General features: G+C 38.6%; 1 protein-coding gene across 5 annotated transcripts in view; it reads left to right on the top strand.

The window, feature by feature from the left end:
- Nucleotides 1–1,499: 1,499 nt before the first annotated feature.
- LOC133648758 (serine/threonine-protein phosphatase 2A 56 kDa regulatory subunit gamma isoform-like) overlaps nt 1,500–18,721 on the top strand; it is a 67,209-nt gene continuing 49,987 nt past the window's right edge. For 2 of the 5 annotated variants that reach the window (XR_009825930.1, XR_009825929.1), the window contains exons 1-3: nt 1,500–1,636; nt 2,059–2,121; nt 17,358–17,523. Coding sequence is in view for 2 of the 5 variants with exons in the window: in XM_062045157.1 (XP_061901141.1) it covers nt 1,610–1,636; nt 2,059–2,121; nt 17,358–17,523 (256 nt within the window). In the remaining 3 variants the exon portion in view is untranslated. The remainder of the gene's footprint in view (nt 1,637–2,058; nt 2,122–17,357; nt 17,524–18,721) is intronic. The other 3 variants (XM_062045158.1, XM_062045157.1, XM_062045161.1) reach the window with 3 other exon arrangements.

Here is an 18,721-nt window from a genome sequence, read left to right as displayed (position 1 = left end):
CTTTTGATGTCATCCAGGCTCGCTTATTTGATCTTAAATTGGTTTTAAATACAGATAAAAGCAAGGTAATGGTTTTCTCTCATTCAAGGGTGCTACTGGAAAATATTTCAAATATTGTAACATCAAATGGAAACCCTATAGAGCAGGTCTTAAATTACAAGTACTTGGGTTTTACTCTTGATCAGGAGCTTTCATTTAAATTAACAACTTGGTCTCTAAGCTTAGGGTAAAGCTTGGTTTCTTTTTTAGAAATAAAAACTGCTTCTCTCTTAAAGTCAGAAAGAAATTGGTGACAGCAACTATCTTGCCTGTAATTGATTATGGAGACGTGCTTTATTTTAGTGCTTCATCTAAATGCCTCCAGTCCTTGGACACTGTTTTTCATTCAGCACTAAGATTTGTTACTGGCTGTCGTAGTCTCACCCACCATTGTCAACTGTATATGAAGTCAGACTTATCTTCATTGAGTGCACGCAGATACACACATTGGCTGACTTTAATTTATAAGGCTCTTTTAGGTTTAATACCTCCATACTTGTGTACTCTGTTACAAAGAAAAAGCAGCTCTTAAGCATTACGTTCTAACAATTTGTATGTTTTAACTGTTCCTCATGTACGGACTGAATTTGGCAAAAGAGCTTTTGGCATTGCTGCCCCTATGGCATGGAATGAATTGCAGACGAAACTGAAACTTACAGAACTACTTCCATTTGGAGCCTTCCGTTCTGTCCTGAGGGACAAACAGCGAGAGACGTTTGCACAGTGCCTGTGTTTTTAAAGATGTAAATCTCTGTTGTTTTACAGTTCTCTTATGTATTTTAAAATGTATGTCTTAATGTATTTATTTTGAAACTGCTCTGTGACATGTGCTGTTGACCTCTTGGCCAGGTCACCCTTGTGAAAGAGATCTTGATCTCAATGGGTTTTCTTATCTGGTTAAATAAAGGTTATTTTATCAAATCCGATTGCTCTGAGCTTATCCAACAGTATAGCGTGGTTAACGGTGTCAAAGGCCTTCTGAAGGTCCAGCATGACCATGCCACAGTATTTTCCCGCGTCCACCTCATGTTTGATGTGGTCGGTCAGATAGAGAAGGCATGTGTCTGTGGAGTGGTTAGTTCTGAAGCCGGATTGGAATTTGTACATGAGTTTTTTAGTGGCAAGGCAACTATGGACCTGTTCATAAACTATTTTTTCCATTACTTTCGAAATGGAACTGAGAATAGAAACAGGTCTGTAGTTGCCAGGTTCTAATTTGCTTCCTTCATATGTGAGTCAAGGCAGGTGGCCAAGTACTTTTTGCAATGTATTGTAGTTACTTTCTTGAACAAATGGCAAGTGCAGCAAAATTACAATATTCAAAATCAGAGAAATACCGTTGTCGCTTTGCGGCCAACAGGGGGGCTCCATAAAAATCCCTTTTCGTAAAGCAATGACATCACCAGACGCGCTGTTGGTCACATGACCCCTGCTGTCCAATCAGGCGTTAAGCCTCGGATTTGATCCGCCTCCTCCCACAGTGCTTCGCCTTGAGTGAGTTGCTGTGGTTTGGCTAGTGGAGAATCCGAGAGGGGTAGCAAGGGTGGAGACGCTGTAGGCACGGAATACAATGCCGAATAAAACGAAAAAGGAAAAGGTGAGTGTTGCTAATCGCCCACCATGATTACACGACAGTGGAAAAAGCCGTCATACGTGGAAAAACCGATGGGTAGCATAGAGATCATCCCTGCCAAAGCCAGCTAGCAATCACCAGCTAGCCGCTATGCTGCAAATATGTTCGCTGTTTTGCTATCTCGCCCTACTTATACCAAACTCCCCTATCTACACGTCGCATATTTCATCTAAACTCTTGCACCTCCCACTTGCATCTTAGATATCTTTTAGTCACTTTGAATCCTCTTTATTTCAGTCCATAGTGAAACCTTGGGTCGCGTCAGTACCGTTAGCTATCTTGTCAAACAATTTTGTGGTGGAGCTATATTCGGTTTACTTGCTGTTTTTTTTACTTCTGTGCTGCTCCCTTTTCATCTATTCTAAAGTTGTTTATGTGGCTTTCAGGATTCGTCAAAATCTAGCAAAGTGGGCAAAAGTGGAGGAGGACAGGATAACTTGCAGCATGAGGTAAGTAAGCTAAGCTAACCCTTTTTATCATGGAAATGTATTACCTGGGTAAAATAGTTCCCAATAATCTGTGTGGTTTGATTCTCCAGCACACTTTGAAATTCAGGGTAGTTTATTAAATCAGGTTTATGACGTATACGCGAGTTTTATATCTAAATATTACATCCATCTATTTACTAAAGTTAAAGTACCAATGATTGTCACACACACACTAGGTGTGGTGAAATTAACCTCTGCATTTGACCCATCCCTTGTTCACCACCTGGGAGGTGAGGGGAGCAGTGAGCAGCAGCGGTGGCCGCGCCCGGGAATCATTTTGGTGATTTAACCCCCAATTCCAACCCTTGACGCTGAGTGCCAAGCAGGGAGGTAATGGGTCCCATTTTTATAGTCTTTGGTATGACTCGACTGGGGTTTGAACTCACCACCTACCGATCTCAGGGCAGACACTCTAACCACAAGGCCACTGAACTACCGCTTGTCCCTCTCGAGATCGCGGGGGTTTGGAGCTTATCACAGCTGCATTAGGGTGGAAGTCGGGGTACACCCTGGACAAGTCGCCATTTTATCGCAGGGCCGACAGACAACATTGATGCCATTAAAGGATTTTTTTTTAACCAAAGTGTAAAAAAATGCATAGCAAGAACGATGCAAAACTACAGAAAGTGACATAATGACCAGAGCTTTACTTGTACCCGTAAATATACAGTGGGTAAAGAAAGTATTCAGACCCCTTTAAATGTTTCACTCTTCGTTTCATTGCAGCTATTTGCTAAAATCAAAAAAGTTAATTTTATTTCTCAATAAGGTACGCTCAGCACCCCATCTTGACAGAAAAAACGGAAATGTATATTTTTTTGCAAATTTATTAAAAATAAAGAGCTCAATCACATGTACATAAGTATTGCTTTTAGTCTGACACGTGACTTCTTCTCGGAAGTGAAAACTAGTGGTGGTCAACCAAGCCAAGATGCCTGTTGTACAGCAAGCAGCGCGCAAACTATTTAAGTACAAAGGGGCTAAAGTATTCCTGCAAAAAGCAGATACGAGCAAAAAATCCAACTATGCAATGGAATAGATCTCTATACTTTATCAAAAAAAGATTTGTCGAGTGATATCAAAGATTGGAAAATTGGAAAAGCATGGAGGTCTACAACTTATTTGTGTGTGCCTGGGTCAAGGAAATTGGGATCAAGATTCTCTGGGATAAATATGCATCGTTTTTGCTCGGGTAAGGTAGCATTTCCGGATTTAACTTTGTGTCTACAGTTATGTTTATTGTTGTTGCACGCGCCATTTACGAGTATCGTGTTTTTCCCCATTTCTATCGCAATATAGCTATAGATGTCAACGTTGTGTGTGTGCTGAAAGCTTCATATATGATCGCCGCCTTTGGTAAAAGCTTAACTCTTTTAGGTTTTGCTCACATTTTTTTATCAAGACATGCCGTGTTGGAGCGTTTCGAAAATCTCGTAGCAAACATGTGTTTAGGAAATACAAATAATATCATGATAATACTTAAATGGTAAATAATTGTTAAAACTATCTCAAACAAACCTCTAACGAAGTGATAGATGCAAACTCATGCCTTCTTCGATTCTGCTCCCTTGGCCTGGAGTGTTAGCTGCACGCTTTTCTCGTTGTTGTTTAGTAAAATCTTGCACTCTTCCGCCCTTTTTGATTACCTTTCGAGGAACTCTGAAGAAACGTTTTGTCCTTTTAGTGATTTGAGCGATTTGTACAGCCGAAAACAACACATGTATAGGGCATTTTTTCTTTGAGAAAGGCTAAATGGCGCTAACCTGACTCTCGCCAGATCCTTGTAGTTCGCTGAGCTCCACACAAGGATCTGGGCTCGAGGGCATTGCAAACTCCTTCAAAATAGCAAAAAAATAATGAACCAATCAGGATCGCTGGGCGGGATTTCATAGATGTGACGTTGCGCTGAAGCGACTGTTTGATTCAAACAACAATGGCGGCACGCAGCGAGGAGTCATGTGCTGACATTGATTCTGCTATTGCAACTGTTTTGTCAAATCTATCTAATATTGATTCTTTATAGGATGAACAGATAACGGTTTTGATGGCATTTATTGGTGGCAAGGATGTTTTGGCTCTTCTTCCGACCGGATTTCTCAGCGTCGCTCTCATCAGCGTCACGGGTTGATTTCGATGTAAGTGGTTGAAGTAGCACGTCATTCAAGATAACAGACAAGTGGTTTATCCAATCACATACAATGATTTTTTTACAAGGCCCCGCCTTCTGAAATACATCTTCTATTGAGAAGTCCCAGATCCTTGTGTGGAGCTCAGTGAACTACAAGGATCTGGTGAGAGTCAGGTTAAAATGGCGCCTAGTACCCATTGAGAACAGAGCTAGCTTGACCACCACGCATGTTTAATTGGCGGGACGTGAGCCGGATGTAACGTCAGTAAAATCCAAGTAATTTACACCCTTTGCTCAATACTTTGTTGATGCAATTACAGCTTCAAGTCCTTGGCACAGCTATCTTTGAGCAGTTTTCCTCATTTCATTTTGATCTACATAACATGTACCGGTACCGTATTTCCGGGCAATAAAGCGCACCGGTATATGAGCCGCATCCACTAAATTTTAGGGGAAAATATTTGTATATATATTAGCTGCACAGGTCTACAAACCGCTGATATATTCGATGCAAAATGAGTTTATTTACACAGAACGCTTCTGTAAATGTTTATTTACATACCTTAATTGTTTCCAAACGATTTCTGTAACACAGCAGTAAAACGGCTGATCAAACAATACAGACGTTATTGTCATGAACCCACTAGCTGCGGAAGCTAGCTCTCCAATCAGCTAATTAGTAAGGCTGAACAATTAATCAAATTTTGATTTCGATTTCGATTATGGCTTATCACGATTATGAAGATGTAGTACCGGTAATCGAATTAAAACGATTAATGAGCCGTGCAACATGCATGCAAATTCCGGACCAAACTACAAAGCTACAGCCAGCAAGAACAATCTATACACCCACAACACATCTCATCTGCTTATGTTGTTGTGAAAGACATCATCGATGTAACATCAATGTACATGCAGGACAACTTGAGGCTCACTTTTTTTTTAAACATCCTCGTCAAGCTGAGAATAGTGATGTAACGGTATAATGATAAACCGTGGTAAAATTCCTGATGGTTAGTAATGCCGTTTACAATTTTAATTACAGAAAAACCGTCATTTATTAATGGATTTTAGGCAACACTGCTTACTTCCTGGAAATGGCGTCGCAGCAGTGCTGGCGCATGCACACTTGCGTCATTCGGCATGAGATAACATAGCTGAACACAACTATACAGACTTTGCTACGGATATTTCCCTTTGGAGTAAAGAGAGCGGAGCGCTTGGTTGAGCTTCATTTTCCCTCGCTTTATTACCGTGGAGTCTCCGTGCGTTTAATAGCGCACTGCTGTTTTTAGATGGCTACAGGTGTGGACATTATTGGAGACAGACTCATTTGTCTCATATTAAAAGTATACAGCGAAGGAGAAAACTTTTGATGTTGCTTTTATTTTCTCAATACAGCGCCCATCAATCAATCAAAGTTCATTTTTATTTAGCCCTAAATCACGAGTGTCTCAAAGAGCTGCACAAGCCACAACGATATCCTCGGCTCAGATGTGACTGAGCGTTGATGACGTGAGGAAACATGCAGCAGGCCATGTGTCGAAAAACGTTGCCTCAACTTGTTTATAAAGTCTTTAATTTGTTTACCGGGAAGATCACTTGTCCCTTATTTAACTGCAAACTGTATCAGTGTTCAAATAACATCAATATTAGATATAACGCTTTGTCATCGAATTGAACGCAGTCTGTAAAGATTGCGTATTCGATGTTGCAAACAGAAGGCATGTCTATTCGATGTGTGAGCTATCACTCCTGTTTATTTTTGTTGGCCAACAAAACTATGAACACAATTTTTATCTATATGGACAAAAAGTGCAGTTATGTCTTTTGGCCATCAAATGCCGCCTTGCAAAATTCTTACATTTGTTTTTATTTGTTTATCTCTCATGTCCATACAGTGCTATCTTGCACAATTTTCACATTTATTTGATTTATTTCTTTTTTTTCTGCCATTTTACTTGTTTATAAATTAGATTGTGTTGATTTCATATGCACATTCAATTTCTACTGGAGGTCCATGAAACGGTTCTTGTCTACAATAATGTTTCTTCTACAAAGGAATTATTTGTGTTTTAAAAAAAAATCTAACTTAGTTAAAAGATTTCAGTATAAGTCATTTTAGAAAATGTTGAGCATATTTTAAAAAAATACCGCGATAATGATAATCGTGATCATTTTGGTCACAATAACCGTGATAAGAAATGTTCATACCGTGACATCCGTAGCTGAGAACAGCACAGTACACTTACCCCGTCACAATAATAGCGTAGTGCGCCACATCCAGTCTGACTGCGTTAACAAAAGAAATGTTTCAAAAAAGTATCTTACACAAGCTTAATGGAAAGCACTTCATGATACATTTACACAATTTTTATGCTTTGACCTAAAATACTGGTCAAAATTGTCCAAAGATGTATTGCACCAAAAATGTGAGAAGTTTTGCATTTAATTAACACAAATTTTATAAAATTTTGTTTTGACACAAAAAGCACACACTCTATGGTGGTAAAATAAGTGTAGAAGGTAAAAAACAGAATTAAAAACAATTACAATGGAACAACTGAATTGTATTGTTTTTTTATACTGTTATTGTTATTTAAAATATTATTGTTTTTTTATTATTTTAGTTTTTATTTATTTATTCGTTACTAATTTAAAGCCGGGTTTTTAAACAATATTTAAAGTTCAGTTTTTGTAAAACAAAAAATGCTCATGTTTTCAAATTAGTGAATTACTGTGTAATTAATCGGGATTACAGTATCCATCCATCCATGACCCTTCTTTAGGCCACTTCCTGGCTGCTTCTAAAAATGGTTAGTTTTGAGAGGCTGAGTTGTTCGATGCAAATGAAGCCCTGCTTACAACGCCCCTTCAAATTTTCGTCCCATATTTGGTAGTTGTTTTTGATTTTGTTTTTGCTAAGACCGTATGGGATATGGACACAGATGATCCCCACCAGCCATCCAATTTTTACTTGATTTTCACCGCAACACAACATCTCAGATGATATAGCGAGACCAGCGGCTCACCGTAGTGTGTTGTCGGCTCAAGGAGGGAGTAGACGACGCGGCCGACACAAATGTGTAAGTTACCCATGCCTCGTGCACAAATACACCCCCATACCATCACAAATGCTGGCTTTTGAACTTTGCGCCTATAACACTCCGGATGGTTCTTTTCCTCTTTGGTCCAAAGGACACGACGTACACAGTTTCCAAAAACAATTTGAAATATTCAGTCCATCTTAGATGAGCTTGGGCCTAGCGAAGCCGGTGGCATTTCTGGGTGTTGTTGATAAATGGCTTTCGCTTTGCATAATAGAGTTTTAACTTGCACTTACAGATGTAGCGACTAACTGTAATTGCTGACAGTGGTACGTTATGATGGCTAAGGCTACATTTCTACCAAGTCTTTCTTTCTCCAATTCTAAATCCTGGACATAGACATGTTTTTACCTCTTCTATATCATGTTAATACTGTCAATGCTGCCTTTTTGAACATAGGTTCTTATTTTCGATAGGACATAAAAATATCAATTGTCAGTATTGACCGATATAAAACACTTACCGTATTTTCCGCACTATAAGGCGCACCTAAAAACCTCCAATTTCCTCAAAAGCTGACAGTGCGCCTTATAATCCGGTGCGCTTTATATATGGACCAATATTGAGTCACAACAGGTCTCGCAACTACGGTATCTACGCCGACTTCATTTTCCCCCTTCTATGACTGCTTACCGTAGAACAGTGGTTCTTAACCTTGTTGGAGGTACCGAACCCCACTAGTTTCATATGCGCGTTCACCAAACCCTTCTTTAGTGAACAATAAAATGTTTTTTTCTTAATTTCATCTTAATTTATAAATATTAACCATGCAGTTATGTTATTATATTAAAGAAATACTGATAGATATATTTTACAAACAAAGTTACAGGAATGTACACATGATCCCATGTTTGCATCTTATTGTGTAACATGTGAATGTTTTAGTGGGAACTGAATGCGATATCTGAAAGGGGTACAAATTATTTCCAAAGCAGGAACCCCACCCAGACATACAATACTAGTACACAGCTCATGAAAAACAATATTTTTTGTTATTGTCATTGTAATTGGGCCAAAACACTTATATTAGAAAATAATCTCATGGAAATTACTGCTGTCATTTGAATATAATAATAAAACATTTAACTTGTTATTTAGTCAGGTTTGGGACCGGTGTGCTGCTGGTGTGGGCACAGTGCATGTGCATGTCTAAAGTCGCTCACATGTGCACCACTGAATGCTCAAGAAGTTTTTGCGTTGGCTCACGCATATGGAAAATTAGAGGGAACATTGTTTGGGGGTATCCATAATTTGCCGATAGGAAGAAGTTTTTATTTACACCATGAGTCATGTGTGTCTTGACCTCCGCGGCAGAGGCTCCACTGAACCCCTAGGGTTCGATCGAACCCAGGTTAAGAACCACTGCCGTAGAAGAAGAAGAGCTTCTTCTTCTACTTTGTACAGAACGCCACTACAATAGTTTAAAACAAATAAGGTGCATTTTTGTGCATGATGTCACACAAGATATTTCAAGAACTGTCAAATAAAAATTAGCTGCATAATAGGAAATCAAATAGTGTATGTCCTTCGCTATGTGGTAGGTTACTGCAGACGTTATCTCCTTCTGTTGTTGACTAGTTTTTATCATACGGTGTTGATGTGGAAATGGTTGCTTAGGCATTTTGTTGGCTGTGGCACCGGCCGGAGATGTTGACATGCGGAGTATTTTTATTTATTTATTTTTATTTTTTTAAATTAAATCAACATAAAAAACACAAGATACACTTACAACCGGTGCACCAACCCAAAAAACCTCCCTCCCCCATCCACACTCCTTCACACAAAAGGGGCTGTCTCCTACTTCTGGTTCCTACAATATTGAACAATGCAGTCTGCAAGGGATACAGTCCTTGAAGCACACATGATTGTGTGTGCTGCTGGTCCACTAACATTTTCATTAATTACTATTTTTAATGTAATTGTTGTCCAGGGTGTACCCCGCCTTCTGCCCGATTGTTGCTGAGATAGGCTCAAGCGCCCCCAGTGACCCCGAAGGGAATAAGCGGTAGAAAATGGATGGATGTTTTTATATTGTTTTACTTTCTTTTTTTAATTCAAGAAAAAGTTTTTTATTTATTTATCTTATTTCTTATTTATTTATTTTTTTTAAAAGGACCTTATCTTCACCAGACCAGGTTGTCAATGAAATCAGATTGTTCAAAAGGGTTCTTAAAGGCCTACTGAAACCCACTACTACCAACCACGTAGTCTGATAGTTTATATATCAATGATGAAATCTTAACATTGCAACACATGCCAATACGGCCGGGTTAACTTATAAAGTGCAATTTTAAAATTCCCGCCACACTTCCGGTTGAAAAACTCCTTTGGATATGATTTATGCGCGTGACGTCACAAAAGCAACGGAAGTGGTTGGACCCCATCGGACCCGATAGAAAAGCCTCTTGTTTTCTTCGACAAAATTCGACATTATTCTGGACATCTGTGTTGGTGAATCTTTTGCAATTTGTTTAATGAACAATGGAGACTACAAAGAAAAACGTTGTAGGTGGGATCGATCGGTGTCTTAGCGGCTAAGTACAATACTGTAATATCTGTGATATTTGCATTAGTGTACTGTCTTTAAGGGTTTGGGGGACGCGCATGCGCGAGTGAGTTGGCGGAGAACTTGTGTGTGTGAGCGTGAGTTTTGGCTAACAGCAGCTCGTGTATGTGTGTGCGTTACTTTTTGAACTACAACCAGTTACCGCTTTTTAATAAAGCGATTGAGCAGCGCTTCCTCGTCTGTGTGACTCCTTCTCCACTGCGGGGCATTACAATACTTACAGCAACACAACAAGGACTACTTACTACGCCTAGCCGATGCTTGCCGCCAAACCCACGGATGAAGTCCTTCGTCGTGCCGTTGATCGCTGGAATGCAGGTGAGCACGGCTGTTGATGGGTTTCTATCTTCATTTGAGAACGATGCTACGCGCTAGCTCAGTAGCTAAGTGTGTCACCGATGTATTGTCTTGAAGATAAGTCACTTTAAATGTCCATTTCGCGTGCTCGACTCTCATTTTCAAGAGGATATAGTATCCGAGGTGGTTTAAAATACAAATCCGTGATTCACAATAGAAAAAGGAGAGAGTACATAGTTCTGTGAGGTCTGGTTGCTAAGTTAGCTTCAATGGCGTCGTTAGCACAGCATTGTTAACCTTCGCCAGCCTGGAAATCATTAACCGTGTATTTACATGTCCACGGTTTAATAGTATTGTTGATTTTCTATCTATCCTTCCAGTCAGAGGTTTATTTATTTTGTTTCTATCTTCATTTGAGAACGATGCTATCGCGCTAGCTCAGTAGCTAATTGTGTCACCGATGTATTGTCTTGGAGATAAAAGTCACTTTAAATGTCCATTTCGCGTGCTCGACTCTCATTTTCAAGAGGATATAGTATCCGAGGTGGTTTAAAATACAAATCCGTGATTCACAATAGAAAAGGGAGAGAGTACATAGTTCTGTGAGGTCTGGTTGCTAAGTTAGCTTCAATGGCGTCGTTAGCACAGCATTGTTAACCTTCGCCAGCCTGGAAATCATTAACCGTGTATTTACATGTCCACGGTTTAATAGTATTGTTGATTTTCTATCTATCCTTCCAGTCAGAGGTTTATTTATTTTGTTTCTATCTTCATTTGAGAACGATGCTATCGCGCTAGCTCAGTAGCTAAGTGTGTCACCGATGTATTGTCTTGGAGATAAAAGTCACTTTAAATGTCCATTTCGCGTGCTCGACTCTCATTTTCAAGAGGATATAGTATCCGAGGTGGTTTAAAATACAAATCCGTGATTCACAATAGAAAAAGGAGAGAGTACATAGTTCTGTGAGGTCTGGTTGCTAAGTTAGCTTCAATGGCGTCGTTAGCACAGCATTGTTAACCTTCGCCAGCCTGGAAATCATTAACCGTGTATTTACATGTCCACGGTTTAATAGTATTGTTGATTTTCTATCTATCCTTCCAGTCAGAGGTTTATTTATTTTGTTTCTATCTTCATTTGAAAACGATGCTATCGCGCTAGCTCAGTAGCTAATTGTGTCACCGATGTATTGTCTTGGAGATAAAAGTCATTTTAAATGTCCATTTCGCGTGCTCGACTCTCATTTTCAAGAGGATATAGTATCCGAGGTGGTTTAAAATACAAATCCGTGATCCACAATATAAAAAGGAGAGTGTGGAATCCAATGAGCCAGCTTGTACCTAAGTTACGGTCAGAGCGAAAAAAGATACGTCCATCACTGCCTCTCAAGTCGTTCACTGTAACGTTCCTCATCTACGAATCTTTCATCCTCGCTCAAATTAATGGGGTAATCATCACTTTCTCGGTCCGAATCTCTCTCGCTCCATTGTAAACAATGGGGAATTGTGAGGAATACTAGCTCCTGTGACGTCACGCTACTTCCGGTACAGGCAAGGCTTTTTTTTATCAGAGAGCAAAAGTTGCAAACTTTATCGTCGATTTTCTCTACTAAATCCTTTCAGCAAAAATATGGCAATATCGCGAAATGATCAAGTATGACACATAGAATGGATCTGCTATTCCCGTTTAAATAAAAAAAATCATTTCAGTAGGCCTTTAAAACCAGGTCCAGTTTAGATTATGTCCAGATTAAGGCTGAAACGACGCGTCGACGTAGTCGACGTCATCGGTTACGTAAATACGTCGACGCCGTTTTTGTGCGTCGACGCGTCGCATATTCATGTCACGCTACCGTCATGGCGAAGCGCAAAGCAGACGATCAAAGCAGACGATGCGAGCGAGGGGGAAAAATCACGCCAAAAGTCGTCAAAAGTGTGAAAGTATTTCAATAAACGGCCTAATAATGTTGTTGTATGCACACTGTGTCGAGCGTATATGGCCTATAATAGCAGCACAACGGCTATGAACGAACATTTGAAAAGAAAACCATCAACTAGTCAATCGTCCGCGTGAGCATACGTTGTCATCATTACACAAAAACATGAATGTGTCATTTGTATCTGCTAGGGGTGTAACGGTACGTGTTTTGTATTGAACCGTTTTGGTACGGGGCTTTCGGTTCGGTACGGGGGTGTACCGAACGAGTTTCTAAGCTAAAGCTAACTTTAGCTGCTAAAGTCTTAACAAGCTGCTTTGCTCATTCTGCCTCTGTCTCAGCACGCAGCATTGTCCCACCCACACAACCATCTGATTGGTACACACGAAGCATTATCAGCCAATCAGCAGTGCGTATTCAGAGCGTTACCAGCCAATCAGCAGTGCGTATTCAGAGCGCATGTAGTCAGCGCTTCAGCGTCGAGCAGATATGTGTTTAGCAGGTGAGCATCAGGCAGCGGACTCTCCCCAAATGATAATAAACACCTCCCAGTCAACTACTAGTAACATCACTATGAGCCCGTTAACCTTCTAGAAACTTCAACTGCAGCTCAGCTCACTCGCAGTCCTGGCTTGAGATGAAGGCTAATTACCTCTCAGTTCCAGCCACATCGACCCCTTCTGAGCGCCTATTTTCAGCTGCTGGGAATATTGTAAACATGAAAAGAAGCAGAGCATGTAGACATGCTAACCTTTCTTCATTACAACTGTTAGTCACTCACTGGAATGAGTAGAATTGGTTATTGTGTACTGTGTTGGACTGGATGTTTATTTTGCACATTTTAAAAGCAATACTTAATGTTTACAGTGCTCCAGAATATTTAGATTGGCACTTTTTTGTATTGGATGTTTATCTTTATTTTTGCACATTTTAGCAAATAAGCAATACTTTCACTTTTGTTGAAATGTTTACACTGTTGTTACAGAATATTTCGTTTTACACTTTTTTGTATTGGATGTTTATCTTTATTTTTGCACATTTTAAAGCAAAATAAGCAATACTTTTACTTTTGAAATGCTTATGCTATTGCAGAATATTAAGATTTGCACTGGATGTTGACTTTTATATTTGCACATTAAAAAGCAAATAAGCTACTTTTAAATTTGTTAAAGGTTAAAAGTTTTAAATGTTTACATTGTTACAGAATATTTAGTCATGTTGTTGTCAATGTTGACTGAGTGGCCACACCTCTTTTTTTTTTGTAAATAAAAGCCATGCCTTTTGAAAAAAACATTTATTTTTTCATCTTCATTTTGAATAAAAAAATAATCGGTAAAAGGAAAAATAATCTATAGATTAATCGAAAAATAAATAAATCTATAGATGAACCGATTAATCGAAAAAAATAATCTATAGATTAATCGATAGAAAAATAATCGTTAGCTGCAGCCTTAGTCCAGATCAGGCTCAGCAACACACCTTCACCCATGTACACTGAAAACCAGGGAACACAACAGATTGCATACAATCCACAAACAAAATTACATTTTCAAAATAAGCACCCATGTACAGTCCAGATCACGTCCAAGTCGGACTCAGCAACACACACCTTCATTTATGTACACTTAAATTAGGGAACACAACAACAGATTGCATATCCTATATAAACAAAATTACATTTTCAATATAAGCCTTTGAGGACTTCCCATCTTCTTTTATGTTTTTTGGCATCATTATCGTTTTCAACCATGTAACTTTCTAAAGTTAAAAAATGCTGAATAAATGTTTTAAAGAAAGAAATACTAAGTGAATATCTGTTTTTGGCCTTAAAAAAAACCTTTTACCGAGTACTATAATTACATTGACTAAATCATGACTGTCAATGAAATCTCCTAAAATAACAGAAACCACATCAAGCTTCATAAACAAACCAATTTTTAAACACATTTTTTCAACTTCCACCCAAAAAGAAGACACAATATGACAATACCAAAACAAATGCATGGTGGATTCAGACTCCTGACAACAAAATCGGCAATAGTCTGAGCTGTCATATTCCATAGTTTTAACATTTTTCCGGTGGGTAAGAAGTTATAAATAATTTGAATTTGAAAATAACGATTTTGGACATCAATGGTAGTTTTGTAGATTAATTTGAATATGGCATCCCACGGCAACGGGCAGTCAAAAAAGTCCTCCCATTTTCCATATGTGTTGTATGGGGCAGCCTTCAAAGATTTCTTTATTTAAAAAAAAGATATATTTTTCCATTTATTTTAGTTCCTTTTTGCCAAATAGAATTTCTTATTAGAGGTTTGCAAACTAATAATTTAGTAGTTCCATAATTAATTATTTGTTTACATCTTTTCCCAATTACTCCAGTTAGTTGATTAAATGAAAAGCTTGAACAAGCATCACCATACATAGTTCTAAATTCATCATAGTTCATAATCTTACCATTCTCATTGATAATGTCATTGACAAAAATGATTTCTCTTTCAAACATATTTTTCCAAAAGAAAGACATGCGGAGTTTCAAGCGCTCTTCATTCTCTAGTAGGTGACTTTTCAAATGATGCTACAAATTAGCAGTAGGTGCTACTTTTTGTAGCAATGATGTAAATATAAACGGAATACAATGATTTGCAAATCATTTTCAACCCATATTCAATTGAATGCACTACAAAAACAAGATATTTGATGTTCAAACACATAAACTTTTTTTTTTTTTGCAAATAATAATTAACTTAGAATTTCATGGCTGCAACACGTGCCAAAGTAGTTGGGAAAGGGCATGTTCACCACTGTGTTACATGGCCTTTCAGTAAACGTTTGGGGACTGAGGAGACCAATTTTTCAAGCTTTTCAGGTGGAATTCCTTCCCATTCTTGCTTGATGTACAGCTTAAGTTGTTCAACAGTCCAAGGTCTCCGTTGTGGTATTTTAGGCTTCATATTGCGCCATATATTTTCAATGGGAGACAGGTCTGGACTACAGGCAGGCCAGTGTAGTACCCGCACCCTTTTACTATGAAGCCACGCTGTTGTAACATGTGGTTTGGCATTGTCTTGCTGAAATAAGCAGGGGCGTCCATGATAACGTTGCTCGGATGGCAACATATGTTGCTCCAAAACCTGTATTGTAGCGTCCTTTCTTTCTGCTGCTCGATCGCCATTTTCTGCTGCATATTTCACTACGTCCAGCTTGTAATCTGCAGTATATGATTTCCTTTTCGGTGCCATTTTTGTTCAGCCGTTCTCAGTTTTTATAAGTTACCGCCAATGTTGAAATGGTCCATTTTAATAGCTACGGACATAGCAGCAGTTAGCATCCCATGACCCACAATGCACTTCTGCCATGACCCACAATGCACTTCTGCCATTAACCCACAATGCACCTCTGCCATGACCCGCCCCCGCCGAATTCTTATTGGTTGACGTGTGTGTGACGATTGCTGACATTTGCTTCGTCTCTTACGCGAATTAGATAAATAATATTATTTGATATTTTTTTAACGTAATTTGTTAATAATTTCACACATAAGTCGCTCCGGAGTATATGTCGCACCCCCGGCCAAACTATGAAAAAAAAACAGCGATTTATAATCCGAAAAATACGGTATGTACCTTTCAGCATTAATGGTGCCTTCACAGATGTGTAAGTTACCCATGCTTTGGGCACTCCGGAGATTGCCCCTCGGAGTAAACGGAGCCAAGCGCTTGGTTTAACATCCTTTTCCCTTGCTTCCTGGCGTGCATTTAAGAGCGCACTGCTGTGTTTAGATGGAGACAGCGAAGAAGAAAACTATTTGATGTTGCTTTTATTTTCTCAATACAGCGTCTATCAGCTGCAGTGACAGAGTTAATGACGTGAGGAAACATGCAACAGGCGATGTTTTGTGAACGTTGTCACAACTTGTTTATAAAGTTTTTAGTTTCTTTACTGGGATGATCACTCATCCTTTAACTGCAAACTGTATCATTGTTCAAATAACATCAATACTAGCTAAAATGTTTTGTCATCTCATTGAAGGCACTGAAGATTGTGTATTCGATGTGAGAGGTGTCACTCTTTGTTTTTGTTGGCCAAACTGTTCCACTGAACTACGAGGAGGTGATGTTAGAGAAGAACAAATCTTGTTTATTAGACTTCCTCTTCATTAGCCAAACTGCTTTGAGTTTTATATTAATATCAAAAAGTTAACGCCATGTTTTTTTATATTTCGTGTTTTTTTCATGTCACAAAGGTGTTACTTCAAAAATCATTCATGTGACACAACATTTTGTTAGTTTTATTGTGTATAGTTAATTCTTATATGAAATATTTCTGCTCAAACTCTTAATGGATCTGTCCCGATACAGCATCTGCATGTACATATAAATGTACTAACTTAAAAACATAAATAAATAATTTAAAAAAATACCTCCCTCTATCAAAATGTAAAAATAGAGATAAAGGCATCATGTAATGACAAAAAGCTGACAAGTTGATATTAATAATGAATAAAAAACTGTTTATATATATATATATAAATATGCATGCATGCTTTGGAGCCCCTGGCTCGAAAGAAAGTATTTGCCTTGGTGCCCTAAAATATGAGCCCTCCTTTTAAGGCAACACTTGCCTTGACCTTAAAAAGTTAACATTTGAGGCCTGTATTTAGGTAATGCTGACCGACCGTTGCAGACTGTGATTGAAGTGATGGATAACTTTTTTTAAAAATCTGCAATGTTGTGGAGCTGCAATATTTTAACCACAATGTGGTGAGGAACAACTATAACTCAAAATAAATATTATTGTAACAATAGAGAGATATTCATATGAGGGGTCCAAGGATAATTTTCTATCAACTCGTGACACATTCTAAAAATACTATTACAAAAAACCCTTAAAAGTGTAATAAAAGAGCAAACAGCTGTAATGTAATAAGAAACAAAATAACCCAAAACTGCCCTTAGTCGAAACATTTGGACACCACTGGGCTAATCTGATATCATTTAAGGCTATATAAACATCGACCTTAACAAACCTTACTAAATTTAATTGAAGACACAACCACAGTACAGGTTATAGGTTCAAAACCTACCAGGGGGACCAAAAAATGGGAATTGGTGGCCATTCACATCTTTTTTTAACATAGTATAAGATAGCATGTGTCCTCTCAGCAGGGCTCCAACAGGAAGACCGGGAACAGCATCCCTCCGACCACTCAGCTGCTCAAGGGAAAGCAGCCGGGCTCCCAGACGCCCGTGAAGAAGGACAAGCGGCAGAGCTCGTCTCGCTTTAGCTTGAGCAACAACAGGGAGCTGCAGAAGCTGCCTGCTTTCAAAGGTGAGTTCCATCTCAACCTGGCCATCAGCGAGGGTTCTGCATTTGTGTGTTTTTAAAGCAGATGAGCCGAAGCCCCAATTTAAAGCCATAAATCACCCGTCCATCCAACCGTTTTTGAAGCTTGAAATAAACCTAGGATTTTCCTTTAGGCAGCGAGGTGGATGAAGACACATTTCAACCATCAATTTTGTTTTTATCTCGAATGCATGTCCATGTCAATTGTGGCGCATAAAAAACATAAAAATCTTCTTAGGACGTGCAAGCAGGCTTCATGCACATCTCACTTGTTTTTAATATTCAGCCTGTGGGCAGCCCACGGAAACAAACAGGGCAGTGGGGGTGCTGGACGTAGACGGCATTGACTTTGCGGTGGATTTATGCCAAGCGTCTATATTTAGTGATAATCCAGATAAAGCTTTAATTCCGCGTTGTGTTGCACAATGTTGCCAGTGACCAGATCAGCAGGACTCTCCCCTTCGTTCCTCTTTATATAATAATAATATAATATATATTAATGTACTCAACACCTACAGTCCTCATTTTTCACGCCACTGTAAATTACTCTTGTGGTGTTCCACAAGAGTATTGGAACACATGCTAGCGTGACGGATGTAACGATATGAACATTTCATAACCCAGTTATCATTCAGTATTTCCTACAGAGTGGCAATCTTTTCATGACAGTGGGGGCATGGCTAAGGCAGTGTCAATATGACGATGTCATATAATTCTCATAATTGGCTATCACGCATGTATTTAATTTTAAAATGGCAAAACCTTTATTCTTTTTTATTGTTTGTACACATATATAAAGACAAATCTTTGGATATCTTTTTTTTTTTTTTTTTTTTTTTTTACATATTGTTTTGCTGTATTTTTAAATTGTTGCTGTTTATTTTTTACAATGTTCGGACATAGTGTAAAGAGAAAGGAAAATATGTGAAATGTGTTATATTGTTAACTATATACGGTACATGTTTGAAATCAACTTTATCTTAACCATAACAATGTAACAAAGGCTGCACTTTATACACCCCTTTATTTACATATATTATTCTGCCCTCCCTGAATGTTGTAATTTAGTTTGGCAGATAAGTAAACCGTCCTTTAAATTACAAATGAAAAATCCTACAACTTGAGGTTGGTTATTGATAGTCTATTGTGTGTTTCTTGGGAAAGAGGTGAGTATAGACGGTTA

Source organism: Entelurus aequoreus, linkage group LG04, assembly GCF_033978785.1.
Source record: "Entelurus aequoreus isolate RoL-2023_Sb linkage group LG04, RoL_Eaeq_v1.1, whole genome shotgun sequence".
Classification (NCBI taxonomy): Eukaryota; Metazoa; Chordata; class Actinopteri; order Syngnathiformes; family Syngnathidae; genus Entelurus; species Entelurus aequoreus.
Note: the sequence above shows the minus strand (reverse complement) of the source record. Positions and strands in the feature narration are given on the sequence as shown.